Here is a 25,644-nt window from a genome sequence, read left to right on the forward strand (position 1 = left end):
ATGATTCAAACTCAAATATATTATGTTATATGTAAATCAAAAAGAGAAAACAAGCAGTACGCTGACATTCTTTTAAATCAATTATGATATAAGTTTTTAAATTTATTATCTATAATTTTGGAATACAAAAAATTTAATTATTAAATTAGGCAATTCATTATCACAAAATATCAATACAAAATTAGTAAAATGCATTAGGATATGTATAATTGGGATTTTATCTATATTAATTTTGTAACAAGATTTTCGAATATTAAGATAGTAAATGATTATAAAATGAGTGATATGTTGATTTTCTAATGCTGTGCATATTATTACTTTGTCGTAATAATTATTATTTTTAGACTAACCAAATTTGTTTAAATTATTTTGTTTTTAACATATATAATACAAAATATTATTGACTTATTATTTTTTATATTAATCATAAAATACAAGTTTGTTTTGGCGCTTTTGGATGACTGTGTTTGGTGCCGAACATCAAAAAAGACGAGTTTATAGTGAAAGCTCCATATCTTAATAATATCAATTTAAAATATAACACTAAAAAATGTCCCCCCGCTCTAATATTTTACTTAAAAAACAAGATATATTATTTTAAAGTCGTTATAATAACGCACATAATATTTTTTTGATTCACACAATTTTCTCCTTTTAAAATATTCAATAAGGTTTAATAACTACCAAATGTGTTTAATTCCATTTACACAAAAATACATCTTAATATGTAATTGTATTTTTTAATTTTCAGATATCCCACAGGACATTGTTTTTAAAAAAACCGCTCCTCGGGTAAGTTTATAAAACAATTTAATGTTATTTATGTAAAAAATGTATTTTATTTTTGGAAAATATTTGTATACACTTAAATATAATATATGTTTTATGTAAGATGAACTAAGCATACAGAAAACACATATTTATTATCTGATGTTACAGAGATAAAATACACATTTTAATTATATATTTTATCATTCTAAAGTATTGTTAATATTATATAACCTTGATTGATGATCAGTGATCACATAATACAAGGTCTATACAATGGCCGTGTAATGAGCGATGGGTGTTACATCTTCAATATTTAGTTTAAAGCATAATATATTACAGTATGTTGTTGGTTTAGATTTTGGTTGGCAACTGTGAATATATACTTAAACTTTAAATAATACATCTACAAAATCGGCAAATCGATGCTCTCAATGATAAATGTATATTATATATACATATTAAACGACTATCCCGCCTCCATTCTATAACTTACCAACGGTTTAAAGTGGATTTCTAAAGTACACGCGTATCAATTAAAAACTACTTTCAAATAAAATTTCATAAATGATCAAATATTCATTGAAACCAATCCTATCTTTTTACATTAATCCGATTATGTAAATGTAAAAGGTATCTTCAATATTTAAATTTTAAATATATGTGCCATAAATAAATCATTTAACAATAAAATTTCATTTCATTGTAGTATAGGTAAAATCAATAAGATACATATTTATTTATCGTAGTGTATACGTACTATGGTTTTAAAAATTAAAATTTAAGAATATAAACTACAAACGTGTAAAAACTCATGCAAGTTTATTTTATATAGGTAGCTAAAAAAAATTCCATTTAAAATATATTTCAAGCTTTCAAAGCCAGCTTTTACAAATGACAACCAAAAATTTTGAATAAAGATTTCTATAATTTCATGAGACTCAGATTTTTCGCTATATAGTAAAAAGGTTTTTTATAGAATAAAAAAATGGAAATTCCATTTCATAGTAATTATATGATAAAGATCTGTAAAAATGTGTTTATCTTTTGAATTAAACCAAATATTGTATCATAGCCATGACATTTTCTCGAAAAAGATTAATTTTAAACAATTTAATTAATTTTCTAGAAAAAACAAAGACTTTCTAAGCTTCCAATTCAATGAAAGTTTAATAATTTAATGTAATTACTTTTGCTTTGTAATACATTTAATAATATATACAATATGTTATATGTTATTAAAAAAATAAATTTTGTTTAATTTGAAAATATTAGAAAATAAATTTGTTAAATATGCAAGTAACTTTGTATTTCTTTTATTTTTTTTATTCATTATTTCAACTAAGTTGTATTGAGCTTTAATGGTTACTAAAACGTAATAAGCTTTAAATTAATAATGTATGTGAAATACAGTAAATTGTATAATATAGTAAGTCAAAAGTCTATTTGAACTTCAAACAAATACATCAAATTATAGCAATATATTTTAATATTATGCATCTATTTCACTTGTATATTTAAAAATTATATAATCGGGTTGTTCTGAGAATGCTGAGACTAGTGAGAGTTGTTCTGTAATCTTAGTTTATTTAACTTAAAAAAAATTTAAAAATACTCGTATATCAACTGTTTAAGATACTCAATATCGTACAAGGTTTTTGATTAAAATAGTTCTGAAATAATAGCACCAAATAAAATATCTTACAAATTATAAAACAAACAAAAAACCATTATTTGTCTCCATACAGCTAAATATTCCTTGATTTTTGAATGAATATAATTAATTAATATTTAATCACATACCATTAAAATACTAATAAATAATTAACACATAATAATATAAATATATTTTTATTTTTTATGAGTAAAATATTACTTAACTATAAATTAGATAGATTAAATGAAAATAAATTATGTAATAAATAGCAACAATATAAAACATGAATAAAAACTAATAAGTAATAAGTAATATTATGTTTAAAATCTGTATTTTAATAAATTATAATCATGTTATTGTAAAATTTTAATAATATGAGTTAAAGTTTAAACAATATAATAAAAATAATTTTTAATATCTATACATATTATATATTATACCTAACGTATTCTTCTTTATACCATATTACATACTGTACAACATTTAAGACTTATTTGTTGTAGTCTACAGAACTTTAACTAAATTATATTTTACAACATATTAACAATACAATTAATATTGAATTATAATAATATATATTTACGATGTGCTAATGACCAAATCGTCGAGTTAAAATAATAATCAATCAAAAAATGTATAATATATCTAAATACCATACTATTTGTATGTAATTTTTGCAGGCAATTGATCAGGATGTTCAAGAGTTGGAGAAATTGAAAGCTCCTACAGGTAATTAAAGGAATTTAAAAATTTAACAATAAAATGTTCAATCAATTTACTCTTTTTATCAGGAGCACTGTCTGAATCAATTTCAATGGTGAAAACACATGAATCATCATACACAAATGACAATGGCAAAGAGAAAACTGATGCTAAAATAAAACAACAACGTTAGTAATAACATATAATATACCTACATTACATTATTATTGATTATATTTTATCTTATGTATAAAGAAATGAGAAAGGAAAATATGGATGGCTATAAGATTTTAGTTAGACGTTTTGATAAAAAATTATATTTGTTCGATGGTTTTGCAAAATAAAATGCATTAGTACCATACTTACATATCATAATTCATAAGAAATGTGAGAAATTAATAAAATAGTTTTTGATATCAACTCTTTCAAAATACATGCATAAGATATACTTTAAAAAAAATATTCATTAAGCATAATTTTGTATAAGATTAATATACGGTTTCCATGAACGACTACACGTTAAATAACGAGATAAAAATGTTAAGTATTGTTATAATAGGATAATATGTTCGTGGTAGAAAACATTTTTGTGGTCTTTGTAAACTAAGTAGGTACATCTATTCTGGAAAGGAAAATGAAAAATAGTCCATAAAATATAACAACAGTATGACATAGTCGTAATATTATGTACACGCTCCATAAATGTACGTTTTATATTGATACCTAAATTGTAAGCTTGCATAAAAAAATTATATGTTCATGACTACACGAGTGTGTCAAGTTAGGCTACGATTGAGCATATTTTATTTTTATTTTTTTGATTCGAGAGTTACTGCTTGTGCGTTATATACATGATGCTGTTAAGAAGGATAAATTTTAAATTTATAATTTTTTTTTATTTTAACTACAAATGGTTTGTATACGGTGTACGCCATAAATAATATTGACACGATTTTTGTCGGTCGATTTAGTGAATAAAAACGGCGAGCTGATGGCCAAACTGGAACAAAAAATTTTGTCGAAAAACGACCACGAAGCTGGTGTTCGGCCGGACACGAGGGTACAGTTATCGGTGGACATACCGAGCAAGGGCGTACACAAACAAACTATGTACACATCAAACGGCGAACCGTCGAGGAAACGAGACAGCAAATACAGAGAATACGACAAAAAAAACTACGTAAGAGTCGAGAGAACTGTATATTTCAAAGTTACCTAGTGATTGTCCTCAAGGTCTCTTGAATATATTTAAATTTCTATGATAATATGCATCATAAATATTGTTTGAAAAAAATCAACCAACTATAGACGTTTGATGATATTAGCGATAAGTACCCTCTGTTTGCCGTTTATCTATTATAAAATATCTTATGATATTACGTAATTTATTATTTGTTAATACTAAATAAAATATGTTAATAATATTATATTTTCAAAGGGTTGCCATGTCCGTTTATGTTTTTAAAATCAAATCAAAAAATAATAGTATAGTCTCGTTTTGAATCTTTTCAATAATTACATTTGATTAATGATAATATAAATGCCTATATCACATAAAGAGCCATTTCCCAAATTAAAAATTGTATATAATATTAGTTTTGATACACTTTTAGGACTCGCAATTCCCTCCACCGGTGTCGTCGTACTTCAACGTGGAAGCGACACCCGAAGATATGGCGGAATACATTTTCTTCACAAAGGACTTCAAGTCAGTGACGCAAGCAATAGAGAAACTCATCCAAGATGGGAGGGTTAGTACAAAAATTATTGCTATTTGTTGCTATTATAAATTATTACATTTACACATGTATTATTATTTATTGCGTTACTGTAAAGTATGATACATTTTTTTTAATGGTTTCAATATTTAAATAGTGATAACACGGCGTCATGGATAGGCTATTTAGGTACACTATTATCGCTTGTCCGTTTTTCAATAGATAGCTTATATTATATTATTATTTATAATTATAATAAATTATTATTGATTATATAACCCCTCCTTCAAAAAAAAAAAAAAAAAATTACAAAATAATTAAATAGCAATAATATTAAGAATAGTAAAAAAGATGGTTGAACATTAGCAATTTGCATTGTCCATATTAGGGTTAGCACTTCGATAAAATAATTAACGGTTCATATGGATACAGAAAAAGACTACACTTAAGAAAAACAGAAAATATATATTACTAACTTAAAAGTTGGCTTGAATTCTTCTGTAAACTAGTGAGGATAATTATAGAAAAAAAATTGCAGGGAAATAATTATTTTACAGTAAGTAATGTGTTTTTAAAGTATACCCAGAAAAGTACATTAATTTGAACTGTTAACGTTTTAAAAGATACCTACATGGTATGATAAATAGTATGTAGATCCTGCAATACAGATTTAATATATGCATATTATACCACAAAATATAATAGGACATAGTATTACAAAGACCTATTACTTATTAGGTACAACTTATGTTTACTGAGCACAAACACGTCTAACATAACCATGGAGTTATAGTGCCTTACAAGTCCAGTGATGTATTGCTAAAATAAACCGTGGATATACGCTTATTCGCGTAGATATACATAATGGAGAGATCCAGGTAGAGTCCAAAAAAATTTTTGTCGCTCAGCTCGAATTATAACTTTTATTTCTTTTAACAATATAATATAATTTGAACAATTCTGTCACCTGATCCTGCTGATTCAGCTGATCCAACTGATCCTATTGTTTAGTAATTAGTTCGCCGCTTATCCGTACGTGACGTATATTATATTCCCCCATCTCACCTCACTCACCACCGACGACACCGCCGCCCGATCCGCTACGAGACCGAGATATATTTTACCTTCGTGTACGACATTAGTACATTACAGTTATCACAAGTATTTTTATCAAATAAAATGTTATCATTTTTTGCGCACGCGCATATCACCTACGTGCCTAATTTTCAATTATCACACTGCATGTTCAAAATATAGTCAACACTGTTATACACATGCTAAATAATATACATAGAATAATATTTATATCCCATAATCAAATAAATATTCTAACAACGTATAGTTCGGTTCTCTTATACGTGAGAAAATAATGTACAAAAATGTGATTAAGTATAGAAAACCCCGTGGGAAAATCTTCATGTAAATATACGTATTATTTAAAATTATTACATAGAATATACGATAGATACGACCGTATAACCGTATATCATTAATTTGTCATAGCTATACGCCATGAATGGATAAATGTCTTAAACATTTAAAAACGAAAAATAGCAACTTCAATAAAAACAAAATAACAATATAAATGAAAAAAAAAGTTATTTCATTAAATTTAAATAATTCATTTTCATACAAGTTTTTTTCATATATACATTTTTTTTTCTATTTGATTTAACACCACCTTTAGCTGTATGCAACGTGTATAAATATTGTTTCATAATAGTATACGATGTGATCATAATATCGCCATATCTATGTTATAAATAAAAAAATTAAAAACGAAAACTTACATTTACTTCATATAAACCCATGATAATTATTAATTTTTTATTATTATTATTGTTTTAAAAATAAACTTATATAATTTTTACTCACAATATCGTTATGTTTAACACAAATTACAAAAGAATAAATATCATTAAAAAACACAGTTTTCAATTTAAATGATCTGAGTTGCAGAGACCAACAATATTTAAGCTATTAAACCGGTTTTTTAATCAAAATATCAAATTTATATTTACTATTGTCTATACGATGAATTAAATTAACGTTAAAATAGTCTTTTGTAATAGAATTATTTAACCATCGTAAAATTACTTAATTACTTACCCATTTTTTTGACATGTATATGTCTTATGGCTGGGGATCATTCTGTTAATTTGTCTGACACCAAGAATGTTACCATAACGTCATTGGTGCGTTCATGTGTGCGTGTGGGTGTGTGCATCGATCGATGAGGACCGGTTCCAGGAAATTAGCGATTATACGAACGTTATCGGAATCGCGGTGGCTTGTGATCTATTAGTAACATTAGATATAGCCCGTTGTATAATAAATGTATTGACGATAAAAATAACTATTTTCAATTATTTATTTTTTTATTAACTATTTTTATCGACACATTGAGAAACTCGAAACTCGTGAGTACGTTTCATATTTCAATACACACCGTTCTTTATTATCCATCACTAAAAATATTGTAAATGACGATTCCGTAGTTTAAAAAATTAAAAATTTAAATAAAAATTTAGAAAAATGTATACTCGATAAATAATTGCTGTCATTGAAACTTGTTTATTTTTTATATGGGTTAAAAAAGTTACCTACAGTTTAATCCTCGTCTCCTCGTATCTAATACCAAATTGACATCAACATTCTTATGTCAATTATATTCAGTAGAAACAAGACATATACATGTACCAATGTATCTGTATGTAGTGTAGATACTCTCGATTTTTTTTTTTTTACAATTATTATTAAATGCACAATCTGTAATTATTATTTTATAATAATCGTATGCGATGAAGATAATAAAAAACATGGTTTGAGAGACAGGAGATAAGAAGCCACCCATTGGAGGCACTTAATGTTAGGAGTTTGTTTTTAAAATGTTAGTAAGAGAGAATAAGATTGATAACAAGAGGGAGTATAAATTATAGTAATTTTAATTTAGCAGGTCACGACACCAGGTACATTTGAGACGCCTTTTGGGATCACTAGAAATAGATTTGGTGGATAGTTCGGAAATCAAGGGATTGTGATTGTGAAAACCTACGTATTTTTATTTTTGTAATGTCTAGACGAAATTTAGTCAAAAAGTGTGTTTAAAATCATTTTAAAATATTATTATATAATTATTCACATAGGTTAAGTCAATTTTAAAGTGTGGAATAATAAAGAACCAGCTTATTGGTTTTAAAATAATATAGGTGATAGGTCTTATGGATTAACACTTTTTTGAGCAGTTTAAACTCCACATATTTTATATTAAAACAATTATAAAGAATGAACATATTTTAAATCAATTTTTTATTTAAATAGGGTAAACCAATAATGTTCTCATGAAACTGTGATATTTACTTTATAATTATTTTTATTTGTAACAAGAAAAATATTTTCGCTGTTATTATAATATATAATATAAATATCAACTTTTGAAATAAAATGATAGTTTGTGGTTGAACTGATTCCCTCACATTTAGCTAATCGATAATAGCTAAATGTGCTTCAATTAACATACTGCTGAATTAAAACTAATTTATGCATAAAGAAGAAACATAGTTAAATAAATTCAATAATTAAAAAGCATAAAATTAATGTAATTTAATTCATTTAATGAGTTTTTAACAGACTAAATTCTATCGTTGTCAATGATAGACAATATAAGTATTATTTACCATTTTATCAAATTGTATGTATTATTATAATAAACTTGTGTTATACTCATTAAAAAATAAATAAACAAAGAAACTGACTTATTTTTGTTAACATTTTCACTATAAATATATGGCTTCAAGCAAAAAAATAACTTATTCACAGTATATATATATCACCTCGAGCATAATAATACACTACTGTATACCATTCATTTTTTATGAATGAAACAATGAAACATTGCCAGCGCACAATGGATATAAAAACTTTAATAATATCGCTTTTACGAGTGAAACAAATTTGTATACTTTCGCAAAATCATATACCTACCCTTTTTTCTCCTCATAACCGAATTCGAAAACAGTTTGTTCCGATACTTTGTATGCTCTTGGTACACAATAACACACACACAATCAAACTTTAGTTTATTTTTAATTTTAATGAAAAATAAGTTTAAAATTTAGCGAGCCATTTAAATATTATAACAATAATAATAATTTTAATTTTAATTTCCCTGACCAATTGACACAATTTTTAATGCCATAGATTTTTTTTTTTTTTTTGTTAAATTAAATCATTATTTAACAATATGAATAGATACCTAAACGTCTAAGCATACATACACATCAAATTTCTAAGGCATTTCGTTTGACATTAATCTAAGTCTCTCAAAGATATAACTTGATTAACTGTATAGCGACATTAAAAGTTTTATTTGAGATATACTAGTAAGTATCACTGAAAATGCATTAATATCACGCATAAATATAAACATTGTCCATCAATAGCTATCCGTTCGTCCACAAAGCATAATAAATATATACACAATAATTATTCTGAACGGTTATTTTTTTTATTTTTTTTTTTAACTAAAAAAATTAAATGCATTATATTCATGTGTACTTTTATAAAATATTTGCAAAATTCAACAATATTTTAGTTTTAAATGTATTTTATCGTGATATATAAGATTTTACTCCAGCAAATATTTAAAATATTTACCTATACGATAACATACCCAACCAATGAAAATCATGCATCGAACACAACCTACAATTTTAACAGTATATAAAGACTTTAATGGGTAAATAACGTTTATATATTTTTTTTCCTTTTCGGTTTTTGCTATCGAATTGTATCTCTACTTGTCGGATTTACAGCTCACCGAAAACACGACATCAACGTAAAATATTACAGCTGTAAATTTTGAATTCGTCCTATAGTATAAAAATCACTGGTCTGCAAAATTAGGATTTGTTAAAACATCAAAATATTCAACTCTTTTTTATGGATAATGCAAATATTTTTAAATCAAATTACTAAATTGAATGTTTATATAAGATTGTTTTTTTTATCTAATTTTTTAAATGGTTAAAATTACATAAGTATATTATTCTAGATATTAATTTTCACGAAATGTTTATAGTAAAGCAATTTAATTTGAAAGTAAATAATTTGCAGATTTAAAAATGCTGTGAAAATGATTTTTTTTAGTACTTTTTATCGGGTACGTCATGAATAACATACAGTATAGTAGTCCGCCAACATACTTTCATTTCAAAATCCCTAGTAACGAGTTTTCATTAATTAGATATCTTAGTGAAAACATTCACCTTGTTCATTACTTATTTACTTATTGCATCTAGATTTTTTAGGAAAATTCTAGTTATAATTAATGTATAAAATAAATTTTCAGTGATATTTGATATCCAAATTTATTATTTTATTTTAATATATAGTGAATTTAGTGCTTATAATTAAGAACTTTTTGATCCTCCAAAAATTTTTTGCTAGTCCATATAAAAGCTTTTCATGTTTTTTGCTCAGGATTATCAAGATAACGCATAAATTTATTGTTTTTCACAAGTTTTCTAATTCTTTGTATTATTGGTATTGCAAATGATATAGATAACTGTCTTCTGTTTAATCAATCATGTAATCCGTTAGAACAAGAATTACATCTAGTATGTGATGCCCATGCTTTACTATAGTCAACAAGTGGACAACCAAAGTATAACTATTATATTTTCCAAAGATCATTTGTAATTTTACGTTGTCGTATTTTAATAGTAAACAATACACACACGTAACAAAAAACTTCGGGATGATTTTTACACTGACAAGGCGTAATATTTAATATAAAATAAAACGAAATACATGTTTTATAGATACACTCTATTTGGCCACTATCAGAACATATGACACATACTTGCAGTATCACACTAATATACTATATTAATACACGGGTGTACATTATATACCAATGTTATTTCATTAGCCAACATCAATAAAATTAATAGTATAGATTATATTAAATTTTAAAATACATTCGAATGTAGTGATACAATAATACTTATCTAAATCCTCATACAATAACAGGGCTTGCATTTGAAAAAAAAATTTGTTATACGTTATTTACAATTAAAACATACAAATTTTGCATTTATCGTTATTCAGAATTAAAATTTTTATTATATTTTATAATTTATTAATTAAATAATTGAAATTAATTTTTTTTTTAAATGATATACTATTTAATATATAGTTATATTATAACATTTTGCGTTATGTTTTTTTTTTTTGATGATATATCATATATTTTGTTAATTTTTATGTTTTGTTTTGTGTTATTTAATTATTTATGTTTATCGTTTTCCGTTATAATAACGTTTACAAATTTCAATCGTTTTTTGTCAAATATTTTTCATAACGTTATCATAACGTTTGCAAGCCCTACACAATACACAATATAATATACAATATTCATAGATCTAATTTTAATCAATATTATTTTAAAAACTGTACATGCTAAAAGAAAATGTAAAACAGGTTTAAAATCAGCATAAAAAATTATTTGCTTCAGTTTTAACAATCCCTAATGAAATTTTGCTGTAGACATTTGGAATCGTAAGAATATGATGAACTGCGAATGATTATCGGTGAGGCAAATTTGTTTTTTATATCAACGTCAAGTCTAATACTTTTTGTACAATATACCGCCTCCGCGTTTGACAGTGGGGTTATTTTTTCAATTATTTATTTATTATTTCCATTTTCCCCCATACACATACAAATAACAATGTCATCGTGACGATGCCTGTCGTTGTTTTTTTTTCGATTTCCATGAGTGATGTTTCCTAATTGTAGTATTACGTCATTCCCCAATCGTATACAAATAAATAATTGTACACCATTCGATGTACTCGTGTATAACAAAACAAAAAAAAAAAAAAAATGAATGTCAGCCACGTCTTCCCAACTGACGAAGGTTCATCCGAAAAGACAGTTTAAATGTCGGAACTACTACAATGTTCATTATATATATATATATATATATATATATACAAAGTATAGTTAGATGTTGCATGAACATACAGGCCCGTCTGCGTACAATATTACAAATACTATTGCAAATTTACACGCGTATAAACATTAGACGTCGTAACTTTAGCAGTCTATATAAAAGTATAATACAATCGTATAATGCAACGTGTTTTATGTATGCGACAGTTACTATAGTCGATCCAATAAAGACATTGCGTAGGTACAAATTTCTCTAATCGCACAACGAGCCATTGCTTGTCGTTTTCATTTATTCCATCTTCGCAATTTAATCTAATATTAAAGTGTACTATGGAGGTACAGTTGATACACTATTTTTGTTGCTATAAAAAACATTATTATCGTGCTTTATTAACGCAAAGTGTCATTGTCATTGTAAAAGAACGACTGTAATTTTATTCGCAATTTTAAATTATAATATGATATCGGACTGCAGGGTATTTCCCGAAGTGGTCGGTAAAGTTCTTTATTTACGCATCGAGTGGAATGGGATGCGGGCAAAAAAAAACTCCACAGCGTTCTGAAAAGTTTTCACTTCAGAATAATAAATGAATACAATTAAGTCAGAGTTACACACTATGTGGCGTACGATGTGGAGGTGGATTGCTTGGAGGTATGTACTTTTGTGGTTTCAAAAGGAATACAGTGTTGCATTATGTTGAAATATTTGTTGTTTTATGAGAGTTTTAATCTATTCATGAATTATAATGTATTTGATTATATTAGTAGGTATACTTACATCATGTAATATTTTTGATAATATATAAATAACCCGTCTTTTATAAAATAATTACTATATTTTATTATTAATTTAATTGCTATAATTTTTACTGCTATTAATTAAAAACTAATTTTATAAAAATATTATTAAAAAAATATTATATTTAAAAAAATTATAGTAGGGTTTTACTTAGAAACTTAAAAATAATAAATATTTGGGATAAGGCACCATTGAATTTTCTTCGACAGTATTCTGTACTAAAGTAAATTGAAATTAAATTTGAATTCTCGAAAATTTGTTGGTAGTGATAATATTACTAAAGAAAAAAATATGTTGTGTAAAGTAAATAATAAAAATGTAGTATATTACACTAATTTATATGTATAGGTTGTTCGCAGTAAAATTCTGTAACATTCATCAATATCATTCGAGTGATTAGATTAAAACCAAACCATATTGAGTATTTGAAGAGCCAAATAATATTATTACCTACTCTTATCTGTTTTAATTTATAAGATTAATTATTAGGTAACTAAATAATGTTCACTACATAAATGTATTTCTTTAGTTTAAAATATAAGTATGCACAGACTTCTGAGTCAGGTATGGCTAAATTCCATCTGACCACCCACCCTCCCACCTAGGATACACAACAAAAAATTATGCCTATGAGCAACCAGTATATCTGTAATCGTATAAATATCAATGATTTTGATTTATTTTGTTATCAATTTTCTACGGCTATAAAGCCTTATTAATTATTACTTTTTTAGATACCAATTATCCACCCACTTATAAAAAACTCAGGTGGGGCTAAAGCCCAATCAGCCCTACCCGTGCGCATGCCTATGGTTTAAAATCATAATTTATTCAAAATTATATTACCATGTGTGAATACTCTAATCTAATAAAAATTATAATGTTCTTAACAATTTCCAATATTCAAATAGTTTTTTCATTATCAAAAATATATTAATTAATACACTTCAATAATTATCACTGTGTATAAATTTACGAAATTATCTTGATATAAAAATTGTTATTAAAATTGAAAAAATATCAACAAAAAAAAAAAAAACCCACAATTTAATTATGCATATTTTAAATAAAAATTGAAATTCTTAATTAAATTTTTAATTTAATAGTTTATCATTTGTGGGTGAGTAGTGTTATATGGTTGGATAATGTAAATTATTTATTCCTGTCACAGTGTCCCCCGAAATGTGTGTTTATTGGCCAAAAACCGTAGATTAACACTTGAACTTAATAATAACGGATTAATTTTAACATAAGTTAAATGTTAGACAATACACCCATAACAAATAACAAAAACATAACCAAAGTAATAATAAACATATTTTTTATAAGTGTGTGCAAACTATATTATTTTTGGAATCATTATTATAGTATATATATATATATATATATATATATATGTCATTTAAATATTATTAAAGCACCTTCTGAAAATCCCAAGCGCCCAGTCTTTAAAATGAGCGGTCGAATATGTAATCACCGAACGACGGTCACCACCAACGTCGTATATATTGTATATTAACTGTAGAATATTTAAATATCATGTAATTATTCGTTTCGATGTACGTATATATTTTATTATACGTGCTTTTATATCATAGTCATCTCAAATGTTGTATTTCTAGGAACTTATGATACATACGAAACATTTTTGAGGGGGCAATAGGTAGTGTATACAAAAATGTTATTCCTCACTAACACCGCATAAACATGATCATATTGCACCATTAGATATAATTATACGAGTACATAGGTAGGTGTATAATTGGTGTACACGGAATATACCTATACTTAATATATGTCACGGTCCACGGATTATATTAATCGTCCACCAACTATGCGTTACATTGTACGTTTATTGATGACAGCGTTTCCAAACACGTGTGTAATACTATACTGTGCATAATATACGTATACTTGCAGTTATTCAATTCATGTATTGTGTATAGTGATTGATTTCAATAGATCTCTGAGCGTATCAAATTGTGAGTAGGGGACGCATTTTATTTGTGTGTATATGTGTGTGTGTCGTGTACGGTACATAATTGCGACCATGCTGTATTATATTTCCTTTGTAATAAAGTATGATATAATACGAATTAATTTTAATCGATTAGGTAGATAAATTATATAATATGCATCGAGAGTATATAGAGCGCAATTAATCGTATTGTTTCACTGAACAGTCATTTTTTCGATTGATATTATTTAATATTAATATACCACATATACGTGAGCGGGGATTTAACAAAACCTTATACGTACCTTGAAAATGAGTTTCCATGCGTATAACACACAGTTTAGTATTGACAATTATCTTTATACAATTTAAAACATAAATTATTTTAATCGTTATCTTCGTTCGGATAACGAGTTTCTTAATAATTAATTGAACCGACGCAATTTCAATACGTTTATATTCTATAAGCCACATACGAGTACATACATATGCACATGCTACAGCACATACATTTTACTGTAGTCGTTTCTCTGAGGAATTTATACGTGTTGCGTCGATAAAAATAATATATAGGTATCCGTTTTTCTTTAACGGATTTATTACATAAATAAAAAATAATAACAGTAGTCTTGCAAATTGCAATGTTTTGACGTGTTCAAAATAAATTCAAAGCGTTCAATTTTTGATCGATTTGTGTGTAATTGCATGCGTGAAAACTTTGGGCTTATAATGTTATTATTTATTATATGCACAAAAATTCAGAGGTGTTATGTGAAAATTATTTAAATAATTTTATTATTCGCTCAAGATAGTATAGCATGTGTTTGTACATGGCAGAATTGGTGAAATCCCGGTCTAACGTTTCAAAATATTGATTTAAATATGTATATTATGGAGAGCGTGGATAAATTATTATTTTATGTGGGCAGCAGCTGTCGCGATTCATCCGGTGGTGTGGTAGATTTTAAGCTAATTGTCACGAGCAAGCGTTTTTAACCAAAACTCGACCCTCCTTTAAACACAATCACTCTAAAAACAAAAATCGCTTTAATAACTAGTATTTCGTTATAATAACAGACTACGATAACTACGTCATTCAACACTATATACAACCACCCCCTCTACATACAAACACTCATTAACAGCCGGAAAAACTAAGTAGTGGGTGTTATATACGCTTCCCCTCACCCACTCAGCCTTGCAGTTTTATTAATATGAGGACATTTTAATGAATAATAATTTTCAAATCTATAAAAAAAACTTAAAATAAAAATGAAAAAACTGTCCAACGTGGCCGCCACGTCTAAGCAAAACTATACTAAGTATGAAACGCGTTAAATCACGAATATTTTTATAAAAATTATAAAAATTATTTGTATTTTATTTCCTACTACTAGCTCATAATGTTAACGACAGTAGACTATTGATAATACTTAATACTATTACGATAGATATTTTTAATCGAATGGCAATATATTGTAACTATTGTTCACTGAATTTATATAGATATTATACAGAAGTATTATACGTACTTTACTGCAAACCAGATAATAACTTCTTCAAACAATCTAAGTTTTTTTTAAACTTTTTATGGTACCTATATTAAATTTTAGTTACCTAAGAAGAATTGTAAAAAGTTAATGTGTACAAGTTCTTAAGTTATATTTCCAGTTGATCAACAAGAAAAAAAATTAGTTCTATTCAAGTCTAAATATGGTAAATAACAATTTCTAATCTATTACGAGCACCGTTGTGTATAACATCCATATCTTTATTATTACTATTATTAAGTTTTAATCAAGTAGAAGACAGGTAAAAAACACGAAAATATGATAATAATAAATAATGTTCATAAATATAATATTATCATTTGAAGTAAAACAATAACAATCCTGAAGAGTTCTAAAGACTATACCCAACTAATATTTTTGAAAATGTTATCAAAATTCAAACACACTGAAAGACTAAACGTAGAAAATATGTTTTCGTAGTTCAACATTATTATTATATTATAAATGCTACAATATTATGTTAATGATAAATTAACATTGACCAAAACGTAATTACTAAAATCAACTATAATATACATTATATTGTATCATAATAGTAGTAACTTATAAATGTACGCAGATCACTTCTAATTTCTAAAGAAGGAAAACGAAAATTAAACAATAATACCACTATAAAATCAATACATAATTAATGTATCAAAGGTTCTAACATAAATTAAAATGCTAACTATAAAATAAATGTATAAAAGAAGGATTAATATATTTTTTTTTAAATATAATAAAACTGTATTAATTTATTTTTTAAATATTTATTATATGATAAATAAACATGTTTTACTATAAGTACAAACGGTGTAGAGGTAATTGGACTTGCACAAAGAATCCATTTAGTGATGGAACTGTATGATGATGGAAAATAATGGTGTTTAATAATTTAATAGGTCTCAGCACCCTTTACATTTTAAACATCTGGAGTCACCTGAAATGTTAGAACAGATAAATTTAAAATTAGAGGATTACAATGGTTGGATAGTGTTATTATAAGTTGACATTTTAATAAATATTAAAGCTTGAAAAATAAAAAAGTATTTAAATACATTTATCGCTTATTAAAATTAAAATTGTTTAAATCCAAAATACAACTTTTATCTAATTTATCAATGAAATCTTTAATTTTAAATCTACTTCCTAAAAGCAAATCTGATCACTATGTAATAGTATCCGTGTTTAAGTTTAAAACATTTATTAAATAAATAATACATGGATATACTGACTTTTTCTATAGATACTTAAAAATAATAACTGTAATACATTTGTTATAATACTGAGTATAATATCAGAAACCACAAAAGCTATTGAAGCCATATTCACATATTATTAAGCTTGATTGGTACTCCTATTTGTTTTTATTTTAGTTAAATGCAGCCAAGAAAAAATTCTTTATATCATTACAACGTTTGCTGAGTTAGTAATATTATTTAAAATTGCAAATAACAAATATACTTTTGCAGATATCCATAATCATTATTTCTAGTTTTATTAGGATATATAAAACTAAACGTCCATTCGTGGCTAAAGAAAAGAAGAATTTGCATTTTTTAATTATTATTATGATTTACAAATTAAAAATCGGCACATTTTAAGTGTGGCATACATTTCATTATTTATCCTTTGATCTGTAATACATATTATACACTATACAGACTATGTATAGAGAGCGATTTATATACTAATTACTATATAATGTTTTCAAGAATTTCTGTAAAACTATTGAACATTATCTTTATTAATTTAGATATCTAAATAGCGCTACAAAACAATGTGAATAGAAATTTCTCAAAATTGATACAGCCATAATCTATAAAAATCATAAAATACTTTATAAAAAATTAGTAAACATAAGTACCTACATTTATTTATTTGTAAAACCCCATTTTCTTTTTCTGTCTTTGGTTGTCTTCCCCCACGTATAAAATAGTTATTGTTCTAAAAGCTGTATAGTTGTAATTTTAAGACTTCAAAAACGTCTTACAATTTATTCATTGAAATTTTTATAATTGCAAATCAAAACAAAACACCACCAGTTAAATATAGTTATTCAAAAATATGTAAATGCGATTTTTTAACTGCAAGTATATATTTCAAAGTACTCGCGTATAATATCTCAAAGTTTAATTTTTCATGTGAAACGTTAAACTCCGCTCATAGATTAATTTTACCGAAATGGTTTTGGATGATCTGACTTTTAATTTATATGCGATTATTAAATTAATTATAACTAAGATAAATCTTATAAGTATAATATACTCTCATAATAGTGTACTGCATCGTTTTTTATAATACAATACACAATAATAAAACACACTGCACGGATAAGTTTCAATTTTTGTAAACTATAAAATAATATACGTAACTATAATAAACAATAATATATTTTAGGGATATAAGTACATAATATATCATATTATTGTACATTTTAAAATGTATACACGTTTGAAATTTTTCGGGAACTGTATAAATCAGGAAATTATTAAAGAGGAAAAACAATATTCAGAATCGTTTTTTGTATGGAAAATTTTCACAGACTTTATGATTTAAGAATGGTATTTTCATAAACTAGAATAATACAAATCAGAATAATATAAAAAAGTAAAACAAATTTCAGGAACCATAACTATTGATTCAGAAATTATTACTTAAACCTTTAAAAATCTTGACCAATTTTCAATAATTAATGGAAATATTAATTTAAGGGGTAGATTTGCAGAAAATATTTAAAAGACCATATTTTTCGGAACTTATAATCTTAGATAGATTGCACCCATCCGTATATTACTATCTAGATAAGCCAAATTTCGATAAAAATATTGGGATTGTAATTTAACTGGTAATGAAATACAACTAGAACCCAGTACAAACTGTATAATAATAATTATTGTAACGCACTACGCATATAATATTATGATTCAATATAAGATTTTTAGAGAACTAAATAGTAGTCAAATTTGAAGTTCGCAGACAGTAACTATAAATATTACAGTTTAAACTTAATTTTATATTATCTAAAAAGTACTTTAGAATAAAATAAAATATATCTTTGCATAACAATATATTTTTATGCACACTGTGAGCCCAAAGCTCTTCAAACATATACTAAATTTCACGGTAGGCGAACATATTCTAAATTGTAACGGCGTCCCTTTTGTTTGAAAATTGATTAAATTTGCACATTATTTGAATAATGTGAAACAAGAGATGATAATATATTTTAAGTCAGAAAAACCCACAACATTTTTTTATTTATTGTCTTCAGATATTTTTTACTTACCTGTCTATATGTTTAGAGAAAATCTTTAGAGCATATAAAATACTCAAAGTCTCATTCATTTTTTTAAGGCATATCGGATAATACTTTTCACCGCTTAATATTATAATAAATTCCTCTATCCAAAAAAAAAATGTTTATGCGAAAAAAATATATGAAACAAAAACATAAAACCGATAAATTTCCCTTTTGCTATAATAATGAATATGTGTATAAAATGCAGCTTTATAAAAATGAAATATTTTTTTATTAATATACAGTGTATATTTTTACATTATAGACAAATGACTTCAAACAAAACAAAAAAATGAAAAAACTTTATGAATAAATTGAATAATATCAACGTAAATGTAATAGGCTCGGAACCATTGGCTATCATTCCCAAAAAAATAATGCATAATTTGAAGATGGCACATTTAAAAAATATTTTACATTTTTTAAGTCTCAGTACTTGTTTTCATAAAAAACTATCTTTCTAATTAAATATTAATATTCATCTATGGAGTTTTTCTATAAAATTATTTTTTTTTTTTCTTAAATCGAATAAACTTTAATTTGATAACCTTATTTCAACAACAAATAGGTAATTACAATAAAACAAAATCACTATTAAACCAGACCTTAATTCACTCACAAAACAAAATTGCGAAAGCAAACGTGATCAATAACGATGTGCATCACCGCAGTGCTTGAGCCGATAACATTTCATCAATACATGACATATTAATTACTTAATGACGACAATATATTTTACTACCGTATTTAACTGTGACGTACGTTTCAGTTGGATCGAGAATCGGCGTTGGCTTACTTGGACAAGATCGACAGAGAGTTATACCGACTAGACGCCCATTACTCCGACCAGGCCGTAGAAATATCAAACAAAGACATCGTGAGTATATGCGTTTTACTACAGCAGGATTATTAAAGGATTTATTTTATACTATTATTAATCGTATCTTTTATATTTAGTATTCAATTTACATTTTTAAAGGACCTACAATTTAATTTTCTGGAAGACGTCAACGATAATAAAAACGTATTTACATTGTGGCCTTTATTTATCTTAAAAAATAAAATATTTTAATTTTTCGAGTGATGTGAACTTTTTATCCCTGGTGTACATTATAAACAGGAGTTTCTTTAATCATTTTTAACTATGGTGAAATTCACTTCAAAACTTTAAGTTTTTATAGTCAACAACCTCATTTATTTTTGATATTAAACCATGATTTTTTTTAGGAATATTCGTTACAATCTTGAAACAATAATTAAGTCTATAAAGACTATATAATTATAATTTAAATATAATATAACATTATCGTATAGTATATAATAAAATATGATATGCTAAAAAATAATATCAAATATTTTGTCAGAGCATTCATCATAATCTTAAAATAATAATTAAGTCTATAAAGACTATATAATTATAATTTAACTACAGTATAATATTATCGTACAGTATATTATACAATGTAATGTACTAAAAAATAATACCGAAAATATGTAAAATACAAAAGTGCAGATTTATAAAACAAATGTATAACAGGCTGAAATCGGTTGGGTTACTTCGTAATCTGTATGCATGTGCTCAAAACGAGCAGAATATATAATATACATTTTAAATGTGTATCCCTGTATATTAAACGATACATCATTTATTTTGTACACCGAAATTACCCGAATAGAGCAGATTAGTTTGAAAACCACCTCAATCGTTTTTACTCAGCACATACACACAACGTAAATACGATACAAGTTTTACAACCGGTATAGAAAAAAAAATCAAAATATCTGTTTTAACGCTACCAATATATGAATTATTAGATTTCACGTGTCCAGCATACATTACGATTATTTAGACGGTGTTGCAATACGCAACTGACTGTATTATAACAGCGTTCAACAATATTTCAAAAGTAACAACGCTCATTAATAATATTATTATTTTCTAACTATCGAAAAGTTTGCCAGTTGGAGATAAATAAGCAGCAAGAGAAATGTGTACATGCTTACAGGAAATATACCTATATGTATTATGCAACGCACGGTTGATCAACTATGTTTTAATTAATTTTCGAATTAACGTAGGCGTCATAGATGTAGACATAAAGTAGAATTATATTACATATAATTCACTAAGAATAGTCACCCTCGTTTATTCATTTAATAATTTTATTCGAGTTCTGATTTTCAGGATTTTTTTAATATAATTATAATGATCATATTGTTATATTCTTAAGATTTTCTACTTAATAAGTGCTCTACGACATTAAAAATTTATATTTTTCAACTGAAAACCTACCTTTTTTACTGTAAATTATTTAGTGGATATAATATATATATATTTTTTTAATAACGATGAACAAATTAAAAAAATAATAATAATAATATGTAATTTTTCACTTATCAAAATGGATTTGTTAAATATAACAGCCCTTATAGTCTTTAAAAAAATATAAAACTGATGTAAAATTGAATCTAATTATTTAGTATATACTAAACTTAGATCATTTTTTAAAATTATTAAAAATGTAGATAGATTAATGTTAATTATAAAAATATTCAAGTCACCATAACGCTTATATATTTTTCAAGTCCATTACCGTTGATCTATAATCCTTTATACTTACACAAAGTTAAATAACTCAAAAACTACTCATTCGACTTTTGATTTTTATACGTCAACTTTTCAAATAAATTATCTAGTACATAATGTTTACTTTGAGATGACGTTCTCATTTGAAAAAAAAAAAATTATATTTTCATAGAACTTTCCTTTTATAGCATGAAAAATCTTAAGAATTTGAAAATACAGTCTTTAAGTACATTTTTTATAGATAGTTGGAATGTTTTGTAGAAATTCCATTGGAGCTAAATTTATTTTTAACCACATTTTAACTTTACTTTGTAGGAAAATCCAATAAAATTCCAAAAGAACTATGAATCTTCCGATTTCAATGACATTGATGGAACGTTGACTGAACTAAAAGAAATGCAACAGATACTTAGAGATAAATATACCAAGAAAAGCATAGACCTAGACGAAGAAGATTACAACTCAAAACGTACTGACTGTAAAATTTACTTTGTTTTCACTTTTTATGAATACCTATTAATATTTTATTCAGGAATTCGAAAAATCTTGGAAACCAAATTACGCATGTCTGATTCGCAGTATAATCGACTTTTAGAAACGCTGACAACTCCATCCGACTATACATATGCCCAGACAATGATGGACGAAATAATTTATCAACTGGCTAAGCTTATGTTCAACCAAGGACTTTTCATTGGTAAGTATTTTCAGTAATTATAGCTATATAATATGCAGGGGGACGATAAATTGTAAATCCAAAAGTCTTAGTCTAATAAAAAAATGTTGTTATTATTGAAATATTTTAATTAAAATTTTGTATATAGTAGGGAGTTTGGGTTTTAAAATGTATACAAAAGTTTATTAATGACTGTGTAGAAGCAATTATTTTTGCCTTCTTGTATAAATTAATATTTAATAATACAAACATTTTTTGTTCAAGTTTTTTGTCAAATTTTGTTTCTTGCTGCTTTGTATGATAATACTATAATCAATGATTGAGATTTGTACCTCTTAAAATATTAATGAACCAAAAATATTGAATTGCATACGCCAAAATTGTTGTAATAAAATTATTGAAATAGCCCCAGACTATTTCCTTCAAAAAGTAAAGTTAAATAGTTAAGCAAATCACTTTTAATGATAATTTATAAGTGTTTAGGCTAATATTTTATTCATTCAATATTTTTGGTATATATCAATATTTAGAAAAAATTTAATTAAAATTATTATAATAATAGTAAGTATAACTTCACTTAAAAATAGTTTTAAATAAAGTATTAAAAACATATAGTCGTATGAAAATTGGAAAACGGCGCTTTGGGTATGCAATATAAGGTCATATTTATCGATAATCGATACCATTGTAATAAAAATTAATATTCCTTTAAAATGTACATAGTTAATTGGATAATATTGTTAATTATAATAGTTTAAAGAAAAATAAATGTTGTATCAGCTTTAGCATAGAGATGAAAATTTAAATAAAAATTCACAGGAATTTTTTAAAATTATAACATCATGATGATAAGTTAGAAAAATTTAGTTCAGTTTAGTTTCACATTCAAAACAAATGTACCTAACTGCTGAAGACAATCACAAATATTATAATTATATCTAATTTACTTATCTAACTCATTTTATGCTTAGGTATTTAATTTATATTACTTATATATAAATCGCAAATTAAAGTATATTATGGATTATTAAAATCAAAATTGTACCCATATAGCTCCCTATTGTAAACATTATAAATACATTTTGAATACTATATAACTATTTACAAACTCTATAAACACTACGTATTGTAACTTATGTGTAACATAACATGAAGATTGTAATTTTGTAAATAGTTTACATTCCAGAATAACTTTAGGCAAAATGTATTTTCCCTTTGAAATCTGTTCGTAGTTATGGCAAAGACAGTATGTGGATACAATTCTCAGGTTCCCATTGTCTTGTTTACTTCTCATATTTGGAAATAAATAAATAAGTTTACCTAACATTATGTTGTTTATCGTTATTGATAAGACGAAATAACCTTGTTCGCATTTTAGGTGGGTCGGAAGCTCAAGAATCTTTGCAAAAGTTCACAGATTTCTTGGAAACCGAAGCAAGCCGTGGAAGGATTTCCAGAGCCCTCGAAAAAAAGATATTGGGTAAGACAAATTATAAGATCTAATAGTCAAAATCAAAATTTACACAGTAGGTACTCGTAAGTATATACTTATGTATGTTTATGTATTATATTAAATATATTAGCGTAAGAATATAGGGCGTGATATAATTTAAAATCGAATAGTTTCAAATACATTTCCTGACAAAAAAAGTCTTTCAGAAGGCTAAGCCATCTAAGCCCATAACATGAATGGACGTAAAAATATAAAAGCACAGAGTCGCTATTGTTAAATCAATGCATATATTATACAATGCAGTGTAAACACTAATTGAAGACATTTAATATATTTATGCATGGCTATGCAATTTAAATTTTGTTCATTGAATTAGTTATTACAGTAGGATTTCGTTTAAGAAAACAAAAAGTAATTTAATGAATATAAATAGCTAATCATCAGTAAAAAAATCAAGTGAATATGGAAATGTGTATTTTCCAATACAACTAACCAAAAATATAAAATTAAAATTGAATAGTAAAGATATTAAATGTTTTCGATCAACATTTACAGAGTTTACACTGTACATTCAGTTTATAAAGATAAATATAAATTAGATACCCTAAAATAAATATAAATTTTATAAATACCTACTTTATTAACCTATTTGGGAATGACCAGCCTATCTTAATTTTTATATATAAATAATATTAATATTTTATTTGCGTTTTAGATTTACTAATAACGTCCCTTTCGGATACATTGACCGAACACCCGGAACTGATGGCTGCCGCCAAAGAAGGCTTTAGCAAATACTTAGATGCTTACCCAAATACAGGTAAAAGATCTTTTTAGATCATATTTGGACTTTAAATTTTCTAAAATTAATATTGTTTTAATAATAATAATTATATTATAGTATTTTAAACGTTGTATTATATGCGTATACTTATAATAACAATAAAAAAATTGTCAGCAACAAATAATAAAACATATTCCAATAATTCCTAAAATATTATTAAATATTTATTACTTATTACAAACGGATACAATACATTTTACTGTTTTCCCGTGTGTCTATAGAGTCGAACGCTATCCATCAGATGAAAAACAACAGTTTTTCTACAAAGATGAGAAGAGACGCGACTCCAGCAAAAGTTCAGCCGAGTACTGACTTGGATACGGCCGTGGTGAAACGGAGCGTAAAGACATCCGGTATCGAAGACAACGAAGGGGGTAGCGTAGCGGTGAAAAATTAAAAAAATATTTACATATTATTACATTAATCTCGAAGTCGTAGACTATTATAATTAAAAAAATAAAAAAAAATAAGAAATCTCTCTCCATCCAAAAAAAAAAAAAAAATAGTCTCATATTCATTACATTTATATTCTATTATTTAATATAATATTATACATATGTATGTGTGTGTGCGTGTGTGTGTGTGTCCAAATGTGACGTTCCCAACCACCACTCTTAACCAATATCTCCTCTTATATCTATATTTCTATAATATTGTTGGTCATTCATTTCGTTG

At 25.7% G+C, this 25,644-nt stretch overlaps 1 protein-coding gene across 1 annotated transcript; it reads left to right on the top strand.

The window, feature by feature from the left end:
* LOC112599789 lies at positions 1 to 25,431 on the top strand. Its single transcript, XM_025346852.1, has 12 exons — positions 1 to 31; positions 752 to 792; positions 3,106 to 3,154; positions 3,217 to 3,315; positions 4,099 to 4,307; positions 4,741 to 4,878; positions 20,179 to 20,286; positions 22,312 to 22,465; positions 22,529 to 22,693; positions 24,051 to 24,152; positions 24,841 to 24,945; positions 25,191 to 25,431. The coding sequence occupies exons 1-12, from the start codon at positions 1 to 3 to the stop codon at positions 25,364 to 25,366; spliced, it is 1,377 nt and encodes a 458-aa protein (XP_025202637.1). The 3' UTR covers positions 25,367 to 25,431.
* Positions 25,432 to 25,644: the final 213 nt, after the last annotated feature.

Source organism: Melanaphis sacchari, unplaced genomic scaffold (assembly GCF_002803265.2).
Source record: "Melanaphis sacchari strain LSU unplaced genomic scaffold, SCAv2.0 Contig54_pilon_pilon, whole genome shotgun sequence".
In the NCBI taxonomy this organism is placed as follows: Eukaryota; Metazoa; Arthropoda; class Insecta; order Hemiptera; family Aphididae; genus Melanaphis; species Melanaphis sacchari.

Bases quoted from the DNA above. Each gene is read 5' to 3' on its own strand.
- LOC112599789 (XM_025346852.1), top strand. From the start codon at position 1: ATGATTCAAACTCAAATATATTATGTTATAT. The intron at 32-751 runs GTAAATCAAAAA...TTTAATTTTCAG, and splicing joins TCAAATATATTATGTTATAT to ATATCCCACAGGACATTGTT. The intron at 3,316-4,098 runs GTTAGTAATAAC...CGGTCGATTTAG, and splicing joins TGCTAAAATAAAACAACAAC to TGAATAAAAACGGCGAGCTG.